The 15967-nt window shown below is 38.3% G+C and overlaps 1 protein-coding gene across 4 annotated transcripts in view; it reads right to left on the minus strand.

The window, feature by feature from the left end:
- ZFPM2 (zinc finger protein, FOG family member 2) overlaps nt 1-15967 on the minus strand; it is a 318609-nt gene that overhangs the window by 5451 nt on the left and 297191 nt on the right. For all 4 annotated transcript variants that reach the window (XM_054818506.1, XM_054818503.1, XM_054818505.1 and 1 more), the window contains 2 exons: nt 4997-5203; nt 1240-1464 (listed from right to left, as the gene is read on the minus strand). In XM_054818506.1, the coding sequence (XP_054674481.1) occupies nt 1240-1464; nt 4997-5203 (432 nt within the window). The remainder of the gene's footprint in view (nt 1-1239; nt 1465-4996; nt 5204-15967) is intronic.

The raw sequence follows: 15967 nt of genomic DNA on the forward strand, positions 1-15967 counted from the left end.
TCAAAGATCTGGAAGCACAAAAAGATCTGACCTCTAAATGAATGGCTAAGTGTTGTCTCCATAAGAAAGTTTCTCACTCAGCACTCTTACAGTCCTGTTCTGGGAGGTACCAAACTCCTCCAAGGCAACATGATACCTTCTAGATTTGTAATGGCTGCCCAAGTATCAGAAGAAGATTTTTCACTTCACCAAGTCCACAGAATAGACTCCTACTCCCCCAGGAGTTTCTACACTGCAGCCAAATAAGGCTTTCTTCTGTGAATAAAGCACATTAGTGTCCTTTAGACTCCATCCATTTAACAGAAGGATCATGAACTCCTGCAGGGCCCTTGCCTCTTTCCAGACAGCTCTGTACACTAGAGATCCAACACACCCATAACCTGACACTGCAGTCTTTCTTATTTGTAGGTTTTCTCTGCTACTGAAAACTCCAATGCAGAATGTTCTGCAAACTCGTAACTTGTGTTACCAGCCCTAATTCAAAACAAATTCAAAGAGCACACTCAAAGGACCTTCAGGGAGGTAGATAAGATTCCTGCTGAGTTCCAGATTTTTAATCTCGGGAATTTTTTAATCTAGTATTATAATTTACATATATCCAGTATTATAATTTTAACAACATGGACAAAGAAAATAATATCCCCATTTTATATTTCTAAGGAGGGAAAAGAATATGGTTATGAAACAAGAAGTTTTTATGAAAGAAATCTCCTGGGAAAAGCACACAGAATTCTGGACCCTGGTCCTTAAAGACTCCTCCCTAAGAAGCCTACTCTAGGACCCCAAGATCTTATTTCAGAAGGATTTGCTCTCTGGTAGTATGTATTTCTCCACTGAGCATCAAAATGGGTAGGTAGAGATTGTAGTCCAGCAGAGTCGTGTTTGGTGGATGCAATCCTGAAGTATTGATTGAATCTCTCAGAGACCAAGCAGCAGCAGCAGTCTGTGTCTGGATCCCTGAGCATACCTTCACCAGTAAAGAAATACTGCCTATATGCGTGTATACACACATTAAGAGAAAGACAGCATTCAAATGAGGATTAGTAGATAAATGACACTGGTTACCTGGGAGAAGTGCTTGGTGTAGAACACAGGTCAGAAACTGTTGATGTTTTGGTAGTATCTACATCCCCTGCTTGCATATATTTGGAAAGACCTTGATCTACTGAATGTCTATAGTGAATAATTCTTCAAATAGCTAAATCTAGAAGATGATACAGGAAAAGACATGGTACTTACCACTGTGAGAATTTAGGTGCATTTCCAGAGCTCTTGCATTAGAAAAACTTTTGGTGCACTGCGGAAAGGGGCAGACACTGGATATCTGCTGAGCACTGTCTTCATTCTCCTCTGACAGCTGAGGCCCCTCTCTTTGCCTCCCACTGCAGTAATACATGAGATGGGCCTGCAGGTTCCGCTCGCTTCGATACCAAATGCCACAGGATTTGCAAGGGAATATGTCCTCTACAAGCAAATATAACCAGGTGCAGGTTAGCCACGGTGCACTCAGTGCCAACCAATTAACACAGCTGGATTAATTCCCCTCACTTCCCCATTAAACAGATGCTTATTTAATAAAATATTGAAAACAGAGCCATGGGTTTATTAAAATGTCACTTTCAGGTGAGAAACTGAACGTGGGAGACAGTTGTTTCTTTCAAAAGGACATTTTAAAAATAGTTAATATAAAAACCAGCTAGATGTTTTTAGCATGTAATTATTTAAAAAATGAAATTAAATTTTGTTGTGCATATGCAGTGCTAATTCAAGAAGCAAGCTGTATCTCCAATGCATCACTACTCAATATGTGACATCTTTTAATTCTTCTTTTTTTTCTGTGTGCACAAGTCTTTCCAGCATTGGGCCTTAAAATTTTTGAGTGCTAATTGCAGATCATTCTGAAGGATGCATATTTTCAGAATGCTTATGTAGTTATTACTCTAAAATCCTGTTGCTCTGATATCCAGGAGGCCAGACTAGATTATGTTTCCTTAAGATCCTACAGTGTTGAATGTAATATTACACTAAGCAGCATGTTTATTTCCTGGGTTCCTGTTGTTACTAATATTAGAAGTTAAAATTTCTAATGTACTTTTGACCATGTTTTTGGTAAATTGTTACTGTTCCACTTTTCACTATGCAAAAGGGATATTTGCTAAGAACGATGCAATTTTTTGTTATCTTCTATCCCAAAGTGTCAGCACCCTCTCTGAGGAGAAGACAATGCAGAGGTTGCACAGAGTGCTTCCCAGCAGCAGAGGGAGTAGGTATTTTGATCATGTACTGAAGGCTATGTACTTTACTCATGTGAAAAGTAATAATAAATACTGTGTATTTACACAAAGCAGATAGCTATTTGGTTGTTAATATCCTGTCAGAAGGATACCTCCACAGTACATGTTGTGTATCTGTCTCAGAAGGGCAAAAGACCTATTTGATCTTTCTGAAAGCTGAGCTTGTCATCGAATCAGTAAGAACAAGGAAGAAATCCCAGCCCTTTAGGGTACATCTACACTAGTAAATTAAACAGTAACAGAGTAAAGACTAGAACACTGGAACTTCTTGTTTATATTGTTAAATCATGAGAACGGTCCCTTCCACACTTTTGGATTAAGTCAATTAACACCTTCCCCATTCCTGCATACAGTTCAGGAGTTACTACGGGCCTAGGATCATTCTCTGCCACTGGTTTGCACACTTCTTGCCTGTTTTTGAGAAAGGATAAAATGATGAGTGCAGCCAGACTGTGCCAGCTGAGCTCAGAATCAGAGAATGGGCAATTGCAGTCAATATCAAAACACATCTTGGTCAACATTAAAACTCCCACTGACTTCAGAATGCAAAAAACTGCAAGTGATTGTAATTAACTTAGTCTTGAAGAATGGTTGGCTGCTCTGAAAATATGGCATGTGTAGCTGATGATGTAATTCATTATCATTCATGACAATTTATGTTTGATTTCAGATATTGATGTGTACAGGACAACTGCTCTGTTCCAGTTCCTTTGGGTGAACAAAGTTGAAGACTCCAACCCATTGAAATGGATGAGGTTTTTATTTGTTAAATAGCTACAAATGCAGCCAAAATTTACATTGCTTAGTTTGCTTCTCTGACTGCATTGCTAATGCTTGTCTATTTTTCTGCTCATGAATTTGCATAAAATATTTTCATCACCACCAGTTTCTATTTTTCCATTTGCCACTGAATAATTGTACATGAATTTAACACATGAACATTTAATGGAGCAGTTAGTATTCTAGTATATACCACTATTGAAACATTACTGATACAGCTTGCATCATTTCAAATGTCCATCTCGTGAAAGCTGACATTTCAGCACTTGTTTTTGGGTTCAAATGGTTTAAAAAAGTTGAACCATTGAGGCTTCTATAGAAGAGAAAGTCCAAAAGTAGTAATAGGAAATTCTGATATGGGCAACATGTCCTATTTGAATTCATTTGATTACATTCCGTCACGGAATTGAACTTTCTGATTATCTTAATGAATTTGACTTCGAGCCATCTTTATTTCCTATGGGCTAGATGGTCTGGACAGTCTGTAGTTCCAGTTATGCATAGTGAATATGTGACTCCCATTACATGCCATGCAGAGGAGATGCATTTGAGGAGTTTTGCATGATGACAGGACGGAATTCCAGGGAGAACAATCTATAGGGATGGCACCTGAAACTGTTAGTCCCCTAAAGTGATGCATAATAGATAAAGGCCACTTGAAGTTAATGTTTTAATTCTTTAAAAGCAAAGTATTTCAATTTGTTTCAATGGATAGTTTCCAAATATTTCAATAGATCAATTCAGGAAATGAAACATTTAAGCTCAAGCTGAATGAGCCAAAGGTGATATTCTAATTTTGATTTTTCAATCAAAAAATGTTAGGAAATATAAAATATAAAATATTACTGGACTCGCATCTGGCTCACGACTTTACTGAAGAAACTGAATTTCACCAGCTCAACAATGAAATGTGGAAACAGCCCCGTCTGGTCAGAGGCAGAGGCAGAACCGGGGAGGAAAGTTCTGGACAGTGAGACTTGCTACTTTAGTAGCCTCCTGGAATTAAAATTACACAGGTTACTCCAAGTTGCCGCTAAGCCTGTATAGCAAGAGCTGATGCACTGTAAACTTAAGAGTCCTCTTAGCAGCAGAAGTAGCAATGATGAGTGCGAAAGGCAGTGCTGGCAGCAAAGGTGTTTCCAGAAATTTGATGCTGTAGAAATATGACTACTTTGCCAAAGCCCAGAGTTGGCCTCGTGTAGATTTGCAGAAAAATACACCCTCGGCTGATGGTAACAGCCAATATATTTGAAAAGTACTTAGAGGAGGATGAGGAACTAGAGCTGTATAAAGGTAAAAAAGCAATAATAAGTTAAAGAAATGAAGCTAATTCAATCTGAATTGTGCCAGTTCAGGAACTGACTTACATGTACTTACGTCCCTCTTCTCCAAGAACAGCACTTAATTACATACTGTATTTTGTCCACCGAGTGGAGGTACTACAATAAATCAGGGCTGCTATAAGGCATGGCCTCCGCTGCATTTCGAAACAGCCACTGAAGAGATGTGTTCTTGCTTTCCATTGAGTACCATGAATTATTACCAGAAGCTGCAGCTGTAAGCAACAAGCTTACTTGAGCGGCAGAGACTGGACACTGTGAGCTAACAGGCCTATCTTATCTACTTTAAGTTTCTGATCCTGTTGCCTCTGGGAGCAGATCACAGAATCTCCACACGAGGGCAGGTTAGATACTCTGGGTGAGGCTCTTGCAGAGCCCAGCCGCCAAACCACTCTTCTTCCTCCTTTTATGTCTGTGAGTTCATCTGAGATGATGGGGGAACAAAAGCAGGCTTCGAGCTGTGGTGTTTAAGTCATGTGCTTTCTGTGGTCTTGAACTCACTATCACTGTATTAGCTTTTCATACGCGCCTTAAAGTACTGCTGTTTTTAAAAAATGCCAGAGAATAGTATTCATCACTTACTGTTCACAATAGCCGTAGGCAAAATAGATGCCATTGCAGCTTGTTGAGGGAGCAGTTGTATTGAGTCCAGCAGGCGTGCAGGATACATCCCTTCTGTGAGAGTCATCTGACTAGCAGCTTGCAGCCTTGAGTCAAAATCTACAACAAAGGCAATCAGCTCTTCCCCCTCTGAAATGGCCTTGGTCGTGGTACACCAAAGCTGCCCTCCTACAGGAAACATGAAAGCAGAAAGATTTAATTGATGATATCAGATTCCAGAACTTAAAACATCAGTGCCGTATCTTCACACTCTTTTTTTAAATTTCAATGGCTTGTTCAAGGTAAAGAGGCAAGTAATTTTTACTTTTACTGCCTTCCTTCTCTCAACAGAGGAGTTTTCACTGTATAAGGATAACAATTTGGGGATACTTTTCCTAACCATTTGCGGCATGAATCTTTATTTTAATTTTTCATTTTGTCTCCTAAAAGCCAGCATTATGAAAATCAAGATATAGGTGAAAATATTTTATATGGCACTTTTCTCATCATTACTTTTCATCAAACTTCCTGTATATTTTTTCATAACTCCAACTTTGCTTTATTTTGAATACCAAATCCCAGCACAATAAAGCCAAACAGCTGCAAGAAAGAAATCAGATTTCCTCTTAAGGGCGTTCTTCCCCTCCCTTATGTTTGCCACCCTCTTTCTCTAAAAAATCTTCCCTTATGTAATATTCTTCGTAACATGACTGCTTTATCTCTGCTTACACTGACTGAACTTCCTGAAAAGAAGATATGCCAAAGATCTGTTTCATAAAGGCTTATTCAAATAAAGGTTTGTTTAAAAGGAGGGGGGGAGGTGGAAGAACTTTCATCAAACAGTAAGATACACTATAGCTCTGTGCTGCAAATGTCACGTGTAGTGCATTAAAAAGAAAATTAACTATGCGAGTACATCTACTAATGTATTTGAATGCGATAGTGAATGCTCATTTATTTAACATGTTTAGACAGGCAAAGCACTTATATTGTGTTATCTACACTCTCAGGCCTAGATACATATCCAATACAGTTATGCCTGAAATAATGTTGCATACTTTATATGTTATAAAGCTTTTTTTCCTCAGGTTTTGTATATATAGAAAAAGCTATATGTTGTATTCATTAGGCAAGCAAAAACTGTACTCATTTTGATAAGTAATATTGCTGTGTTTATCTTTCGGCATAACTGCCTTTTCAACTGCACTTCATTTTTTTCCCCTCAAAGAGATTATAGTTTTAAAACAACTTGTTGCAAAAATCTGGTAGAGGAGATAACAACAGTGTATGATATGCCACAGCTAAATGGAAGAATTAGGACATTGTTTTAGAGAAATCTTGGACAATTAATTAAACCAGTCTATTAGCTTTCAAAGATGAGCAAACAAAACAGCATCAGTGACAATGTGTTTCAGTGGAAAAAAAAAGGCTAAGCTTCCAGACCTCAAAGTGGTGTAAAAGTTTCAAAGCAGAGAAGTGTCTTTGTATTCACCCTTCGGTAATACAGCAGCTGAAGGTGGCTCCAAAGTTTACAAACAATTTACTGTGATGGGACCGAAGCATACTAAGGTTTACTACCCTCCGAAATTACAGCATTAAATGGTGCAAATCTGAGTAATTTCCTCTAGAGAATAAGAAGATGAAATGTGAAGATAGTGCCGTAAATGTCTACAAATGCAGAATCCTAATGCCCAAGCAGGAATTCAAACATTTGAAGAGCACGATCTGACTTACTGCCTGATACAAGCCAGGAGTAAATACACAGAAGTCTTCAGAGTTAAACTGGTATAAAACCTGTTCAAGAGAGAACCAGGCTAAATTCCTGAAGTGTGCAAAATCAGTCTCATATAGATAAAAATATGTGATACACAGGCTGCAAGTTGAGAACCTGAAACTGGGTACTCTCACTGCAAACACCATACAGTTCATTTTCTGGGAGGAACAGGGCTTCCATTATTAACATGCACTTCTATTTTATTTATACACAGAAGGTGTAACAATCAACCAACCAACATCTTTTAGTATATTTTAATACTGAATAAGAGCTCTTCCTAGACTGTATTATTCACTGAATTTCTTAATGAAATAAAAAATGAGTCACTGCAGAAGAACCAACTGAGACTTTATCCCAGCAAACATCTTGACATGCTGTACCCTGGGGGCGGGCAGGGAAAGAAAGTGTAGTTGATGACTAGGTCTCCAGCTGCAATCAGTCTGGATCAGCTAAAAGGCTGACTCAGTCTCCTGGTGTTAGAGCTCCTCAGGGTGTTGACTCACGTCCAGCAGCAGATTAAACTTGGAAAGCTGAAGTGAGCAGTGACCTGCGTTGCCTGCTCCACCCAGCTCCTGGAGGCTGTCACACCTACAGCAGGCACAGCCAAGTGGCATGTGTGACAGCTTTGGAAGCACAACAATCTCTAGCTTGGCTTATTAAAGGAAATCAGAACCACAGAAATTTAATCCACTCCCGCAATTGAACAGAAACCTTCAGCCCAGCAGGATTCAGATGCAAGAATTACATCGTTATTTTGTTTTCTTTCATCCCACTCTATAGAAAATGAGGCATTTAAGTGATCATGGCATGTATCTCCATGTTTTCACCAGTACATGATATTGTATTAATTTAAATCCCCAGATAACCTCCCAAATGGTGCATTCTTCCAGCTACGAGTCACCCACAGGGACAGGACCCAGTACAGTCCCCTCTTGTCCCCTTCTATGCTTGCTTGCACAGGGTTAAGGCAATAGGTGCTGTTTTGAAAGATGTAAAGAACTTCATTGCCCTTAATGCAGTGAATGCAAATATGCTGGCCTTCACGCACAGCAGGAAAACAGTAGAAGAGAAGTCTTTTTGAGCCTTCTGCTGCACAGTCAGGGAAATGATGTGCAGAGAACCTGGCAGAGGCTTCCAAATTTAATAGGAAGTTCCAATCACGACTATCATATGAATTATTATGCTGTCTAGACACCCTTCTCAGGGATCAGAGCTTCCTTACAGGTGGTGGTTACAAAACAGGAAAAAAGTTCTTGCTTCCCACAAACATTTCTACAAGCTAAGACACAACTGACACACACACACAGAGTAATTTCTCAGCAGCATATCATCTTTTCATAAAGCAAAGGGCAGTGTTAACGACAAATTTTCACAAGGATAATAAGGAAGTCTTTGCCAAGTACCGGTGGCAATGGAGAAGGAGATAGGAAGATGTTTGCTTGAAATACTTGCAAAGACTTGAAGATTTCATAAGGAAACATAAAGGCCTGTTATTTACATGAGATGTTCTGACTAAGCTGGCAAGAAATTTTTTAACTAACTGTCCCTTTTGTCAGAAAAAGCTTATGGGGGTGAAATGGTTCTAACAAAGCTTTACCAGGCCACGTTTCTCAGTCCTAACACAGACGCGGTCATCAGAAGAGAAACGAAGAACATCCAGATAAGCTCTAACAGGGATGAGTGACTGACAGTGCCTCAGAAATGCAGTTGTGGTTATATTATATGGTTAGAAGGCACAACAATGGTAGACCGGTGATTGCGGCCCACTTCTCACCTGTAATGAGTACACTGGTCATCATTTACATTGAAAAGGGTCTTACTGGCTTGACATGGTGTGGTAAGAAAAAGTCTTACTCTTGTTCCAGTGGAGAAGGGAGGTTTTTGAAATACCAGAAGGCTTTGTGACATTGGAAGGCTGCTTTCTCTACAAGACTAGTTCTGACTTTGTGAAATTGAAAATAACCTTCTTGAGCCTGCAATATATTGTTTTATATTTATGGTTAAACCAAAGAAATTTATGTGATATGTAATACATACACATCAAGCAGAAGAAGAGAACAAAAATGTCTGTAAACACTATGTATTTGTTTGAACTCTTTTTCTAGTTCACATTGCAAGGAATTAGAAATGCTCATTTAATCATCGAAAGTTGGGAAAGTTAAAGAATATCATGTTGTGCAAACTAGAGCAAAAAATTACATTCCAGTTGCATTGGCATGACTTCTTTATCAAATGACATCAGGCACTGAAGCAGCTATCTGATACCTTCGGAGTCCACCAACTGGAAAGGTTATTTCAGGATTCGCTTCTTTGTCTGCATCTTTCACTGCAAATATTTCTGCTGCTTGAAAAAAACCCCAAAACCCCAACACCCTTAAGTAAAAAAACCAAAACCAAAACAAACTGTCTATGCAAAGGAAGAAGTAAGGTCCCGATGTCCCTGAAAAACTGTGGACTTACTGTTCTTTGTAGTGTTTATGATCAAGATTCTTGTGCAAACAGATCTGGTTCCTAACAGGAAGCTTATAAATCATACTCATAATTGCTGTCAAAACTGCAGTGGAGTGTACTGCAAGTTTCGATAATAAAGAATAGAGTCACAGTTCAAACTTGATTACATTTTGGAAATTCATGCTGCTCTTAGAAGAATCAGTGGTCTTAAATATCTTCTTCTCCTGCCAAATTTTTCACTTGCACTTTTTATTATTTATGAAATCAGTGTCTGCACAATGTCATGCAGACCTCTGCTGATAAACTCTAATTAAGATTAAGACAAGCCTTTTGGAAAGGATCCCATCATTAGCAAACATGATAAACACAAAAATACTCCCTACTTGTCAACCAGGAGCAATTCAGTAACCTAACAGTATTATCTGTTGCTAGGCTACAGAGCTGACAAAGCTTCAATTATATTGTATGGCCATACCTATAGAATACTGTATAAGCAAAATATATCTAATATAAAAGCATTTAACTTCATCCATGCTATCTGTAATTCGTGGCTTCTTTCAATGGCAAAAATCAGGTTAATAATTACACAGCATGCTGGAAAAATCTTAGCGATGTGTCATGTTTGCACAATTTTTTCTAATTTATCTCTATGATTGATAGACATTTGCTTTGTAAAAATAATAAAATGCAAGCAATGGGATGCTGTAAACCACAAGCACAACTACATCTGGGCTCATCAAGATATGGAACCACACTTAGTATAAAAAATATCTAGAAAATTGAACCAATTAAATCATATTTAGATGCAGTAATACTCTACCTTCTGTATTCAGAATAAGGAGTACTGTGATGATAGATATGCATGCTAACACAAAACTTTATTTTATGTAAGACAGACATCTAAAATACAAAAGAAACTTCTCTTATTTTTATCCGGCCCTTCATTTTTTTCTTCTACATTTGGATTTTTTTTTAAACAAAGCAACCTCTATTATCCTATGTGGAATCAGCAATTTGCTCTGAAGATTTAACTAAAGTGATGGCCCTTCACCGGTTTTGATTCTCAGAACCCTACAACACTCCCAGGGAAGACACAGACCCCAGCAGAGTGAGCCTTCTGATGGCTTTTTTTCCCACTTAGTTTTTGCAGACCTTAAGGAGTGATCATTTGGAGTCTGTGGGTAACAGTCTGAAAAAAAAATATATTTAAGGACAGACTCCACTGGGAGAAAACAGTTTCAAAACGGATAGAACCAGAAAGCCTCTCGATTCATACTGTTGCTTTTAGGAAAAGTGACTTAAGAAAGCAAGTAGCTAAAAACATCACTTCCATTGAGTACAGCTGTTTCATGGAAGGAAGTGCAGCTGTTTTTTCACAGATGAAGAAGTATAACGACAATATAAACACATATTCAAAGGCAATCCCAGTATTCCTGTCTTTAGTATCAGTCGGTTTTCCTTGCTGAACCATTTGAGTCTAGGTTTTTGACCCAGAAATGACATACGTCTTTCATAGACATTTAGGAAATCAATGGCAATTTCTATTAAAACCAATTTGCAGTGCCAGTTAATTCAGAAGTACTACTTTTGTGTAGTAAAATTTGTGCTTACTGGATTTGATTGTGTTGCTGCAACAACATAATAGCCCATTTCCTGTACACACATCTTTTTGCAAGAAGGGTCAAAAGACTATCAGAATTTATTTAAACAACAGACTGTTACTCTTAGCAACTTCCAGGCACCATCAACTGAATTAAACCTTCCTCTCCCAATGAAATATTCCAATTTGTAAAAATGATGCTTTTTAGTAATGGTAATGGGGGTTGGAGTTAATTTATTATCTTCCTCCTTTGTTGCACAGGTTAAGCATTTAAGGAGAATTTGCACATCACAATAGGACGGGATCTTTGTATTTGGGTTCCTCCTGCTTCTCACCCATGGGGTTGTGACGACTCAGCATAATGAATGCCATTTCAGTGAGGCACAAGTTCCTGGGCAGATCTCTAATTTTTGACATGAACAAAGTACATATATCTATATGTAGACACATTGTTTAATAAAAAATTATAATTAATTCAAATCCAATACTGTTGAAATTTTTGACAGTAGAGTGGTACAAGGAACAGAACTTATAAATTATGTGTGCCCCTTCTTTGAAAAATGCTTTGGAGGTTTCTTTGTGCATTGGCAAATACAGTAGGAATATGAGGTATTGTGTGGATCCTCCTGCACAGCACCTGATAAAAGAATAAAGAGCTGTGACATATTCTTAAAACAATAGAGGAATTAAAGAGAAACAATGGGCCAGCTGCTTCATTAATACAATCAAAAGAGAGCCCAGCACAGAGGAGTCCAGATAATTAAGCACTACTCTTTTAGACCTTTTTTCTATAATAAAATTGCTAAAAATTTATTAACTACTTCGTAGTTGTTAGATAGATCTATGTACTTGTTTATTTAGGTTGATTAATGCCTTTTCAGTATTCTATAACATGCCAACTCATGGTTCATACAAGTTTTTGAATAAAATAATGTAAGAATAAGTGATACGGATCTGTGGTATATACAGCAATAAATCAAAAGCATTTTGTGAACAGTCTTTCCAGTTGCTAAATAATTCTTCACATTTTTCACATGCGTACACAAAATACATACTTTGCACAGAATTTTTGCTATTCACGTATTTTAATGCCAGGGTTCCAACCATCTCTCTGTGAAGCGTCTCAAAAATCACCCCTGCAAATTCAGAGTTCTCAAACTCTCACAAAAAATAGTTTTAGTGCTGCATTAAGATTAATGAGATTACTTCCTTGCATCTTCTATCATTTTTCCTTGTTTACTGATCAAAGGAGATTGCCAAAAGATACTTGACCTTTAATTTTAACTAAACCACTGCATATTATAAGCCTGCAGTGTACTGACTGCAAAAAATGTAAAATCTATTACAGTCTGTAAAATTAGACCAATACAGTGGACAAAACATTTCTGTTGCCACTTCTACTATTACCTTTATGTTCAGTATAAAATATGGAGCCTGCTTCATTTTTAACTCACTGAACAAACTGCAAAATAAAGGAATTGCAACAATATTTTTCAGAACAAAACAACAGAATAATACTCAGCTTAAAAGCACTAGCCAAATTGAACAAGGCGGCTTGAAAATCCCTGCATTTTGAGACAGAAAATGTCTGACCAGAAACAGGGAAGAAAAATACTCCTTCAAAATATAGCTTTTACTCCTGCACCTGAGTCAACCTGAGCTTTGGGCCTGACTTCAGCTTAGTTATATGCTGACAGCTGACTCTTTTTCTCTCAATAGATGATTTTATAGTTAAAACTGTCAGGCATTATACAGCTTATAGAGAGTAAAAAGAAAAATATTAAAGGAACTTGCCAGCCCTTGGGGAGTGAACTCCCAAACCTGGCATCTCTGTGTCAGTGTAAGGGTCTTTCCCTTGCTCCAGTGCAACTACCGCTAACATCACCATCTGTATTGCAGCAGCTTTCGAATTAATACTGCAAAAAGCTTCATCAGCTGAACCCCAAATGAAGTGCACTGTTTCTGAAGAGCAAGGAGTGTAACAAACACTTACATTTGACCTCTTATTTTTTCCACTGCTGTCTGCCTGCTTTTTGTTAGTTTGAGGATTTCTGTGTGTTTCCTCCAATTAAATGTCTGCATGTAACACTAACAGTTCTATTAGGTAAAGAGGCAAAATAGATTAGTGCTCCGAAAATATTCACAGGAAAATAATGTGGTAATTTTATTTGCCATTTTCCCCCTGATAGAGCTGTCACAGCTTATTTACCACAGGGGGAGACAGTTAAACCCATATCCTTAGAAGTTCTATGCATTTAAGAGGCTTATATATCTCTTCTGGGACCCTCGTTCAAATCCTGGGCTAATCAGAGTGAATACATATCTTTCTATTAGATGGCTCTAAAAAGTCTTAGGTGATATCAGTTCCTGGTGGACGACAGTCCACAGCGTAAAACTATTAAATGTTTGGCACAAATGGCAATACTTACAGAATGAAGCTGAAAACTGTAATATCCTCCCACATCACAAGAAGTTAAGTCTGCTGCTCAGAGGTTGAAATTAAAGCCTGTTGCAAATGCTAAACCTGTTATATTTCCTTAATTCAGCATAAACTCAAACAAGGAAGTTGTTCTTTCACAAGTTTAGCTATTTCTTCCTTTTTTTTTTTTCCCCAAATTCCTCTGTTTTGAATTGAGGGCTACACCTTTTTTACATTTGAATTGGGTGTCACTTGAGTGTTATTTCAGAATTTACTAATCCTTCAGAAAGGAAATAATAAACAGCTTGAAAAAACCCCAATAAGCCCCTGCTGACATTGCCCACATAGCACTCCCATCACCACTGCAGAGGAGCCAGGGCTTATTGTCGCAGCAAACTCCTCTCCCCTTTTACTTTTTACAGGATCAGTGAATGGGCACTTTCCAAAGAGCTTCCCAGGAGACATTCCCAGGTGACCCCCGCTGCTTCCCCCAGCTTTTGTGGATGCACCAGGTTTCACAGAGAGGGAAAATGGACTGCTGAAACCAACTACTCTGAAGTAGGGCTTTGGATACACACATTCCTACAATCCCTGCTTCCCTAACAGCACAGCTGTAAGGTGACCTTCTTGTAGCCTTACAAACACAATCATGCCTGTGGATTGTCTTTTCAGAGTTATTTTGTGAGGCTGGAGTGTATGAAAAAAGGAGGTGATTAAATGAGACAATAGATATGCTTTAATGGCACCTCTTTCTTACAGAGAAAGCAGAGTACGCTACATCTTATCAATGGATTTTCTGCTGTCTTGCACCTGCTACTGTAGGGCTCATTTCTTGCCCTTGGGCAAATGTAGAGTGAATGCCAATGGTACCTGAGTGGGAGGAAGGATTATATAGAGGAAGCTGGATTGATAGGTTGTATTTGTAAAGAAAATAAACACATTAAATAGAAGGACAAATGGGGAAGTTAGAGAATGGCAAAACCAAAGTAAGAAATAAATATCGGCTATGAGACCTGGTTGCTTATTCAACACCAGGGGCCACGCTCCAGAAGAAGGCTGCGCGTGAAACAAAAGCCACCTTTTATAATGAACAGAAGCTGGAGCATTTAGTTGTGTGCCCTGTAACCCTGAGAAAGCAGCTGCTATTATTGCTAGTTATCTTGGACCTTTCCTCACGTTAACGTTCAGCTCACAGGTTGAAGTTCAGGACCTAGTTTACCTCAGCTGTAACAACCATGGAAGCAAAGAAGCACTTCTCGACACACAATAAAAAAAAAAATATCTTTCTCCCACTTAAGCCTTTAGAACGTATTACTTTGGCTACAGTGAAAACGAGACTGTGAGAAATCAGTGTCTCTCTTACTAAACAAGCAACAAAGTAAAAGGCATTAAAAGTATATTTGCATGTTTAATATGTTCTAAAATGTAAATGTCCTAGAAACTACAATAAGCATCTAACAGGGTGTTTTCTACTTAAAAAGTACTTCATTTAAAATACCACCACCATACACATAAAACCCACACGAAAGCCCCAGATTTCCTCCAGATGTGTTTAAAACTAGGTATTATAGTTCTGGCTTTTGAAGTAGAAGCTACAAGTAAAAAGACCTGAAAACTCATGATGATCAAAAGCACTTCCACCTTCCAAGCTATATATGTCCAAAGCCCACAGTAAAACAACATTGTAAACCACTGCCAGCCTACCATTTAGTTCATCTAGTAAGAGAGACTGTTACAACAGAAAGCAAATCCTGTAATGGTAGCAGCAAGATTGAGCTACTTCTGGTCACAACTTAAAAAAAGAAAGATTACGCATGAGCAAATAGTTAAGACTCTTGCTGTACACACTAACATGGATTAGCAATTAAAGAGGATTCTGTACTTGACAATTTCTTCCAAAACAGGCTTAATAAGAAATACCAGTTTACTGAGCATCATACAGGTGCGTAGGAGCTGCCATTCTGCCTGCCTGGTCAGCATGATTTCTAAATGGCCAGGAAAGAAGTGACTGTATACCCAAAGGCAAGCTGTCAAAATTCAGGCTGCAGCTGATAAACTGATTACAAAGCTGCTTAAGACTTTGCTTGTAAACAAAAGCATTTATCAACTAATAATTTGCAATAAACTGATGTAACTCCCAGCTGAGCCCCAAACTGTAATTGTCTTTACCATCTGCCTATTAAAATACCATTCTTCATCACCGAGCAGGAGCAGAAGGGAGAGAATCTCCAACAACTACATAACTTGCATGCTTATAAATAATCTGTGAGCATTTCACACATTCATTATGATTGCCAGGTTTTGTGTACTTAATTTTCTGTTTTTGAGAGGCAAAGAGGTGCTGTAAAGTGGCAGAAAAGAAATTAATAAATACTGCCTGGTGCAAGAAAAAAATATGTAAGTTCATCATACTTTGCAGTTTCTTAATTTTTTTTCTCTTTTTGCTACTCCATAGGAATATCATGATGGAAGCCCCCTCAAGCACAACTTTGCAGATTAAACTCTCAATTTCTTTTCAACTTGTCAGTTTTCATTACCTTCCTTTCTTATGCATTCACTTCTTACAGCTGCTTCAATGGGAAGCCAGTTAAATCATGCTGGCTCCCCAGGGGGGAGTCTGCCGGGGTCTGAGGAATTCTGCAGACTCCGTGGACATCTACAGGGTCACCCTTAAGAGCATTTTGCCTATCTCGTTGAGAAGCTTTCTGA

The sequence above is a fragment of the Grus americana genome, chromosome 2, assembly GCF_028858705.1.
Source record: "Grus americana isolate bGruAme1 chromosome 2, bGruAme1.mat, whole genome shotgun sequence".
Classification (NCBI taxonomy): domain Eukaryota; kingdom Metazoa; phylum Chordata; class Aves; order Gruiformes; family Gruidae; genus Grus; species Grus americana.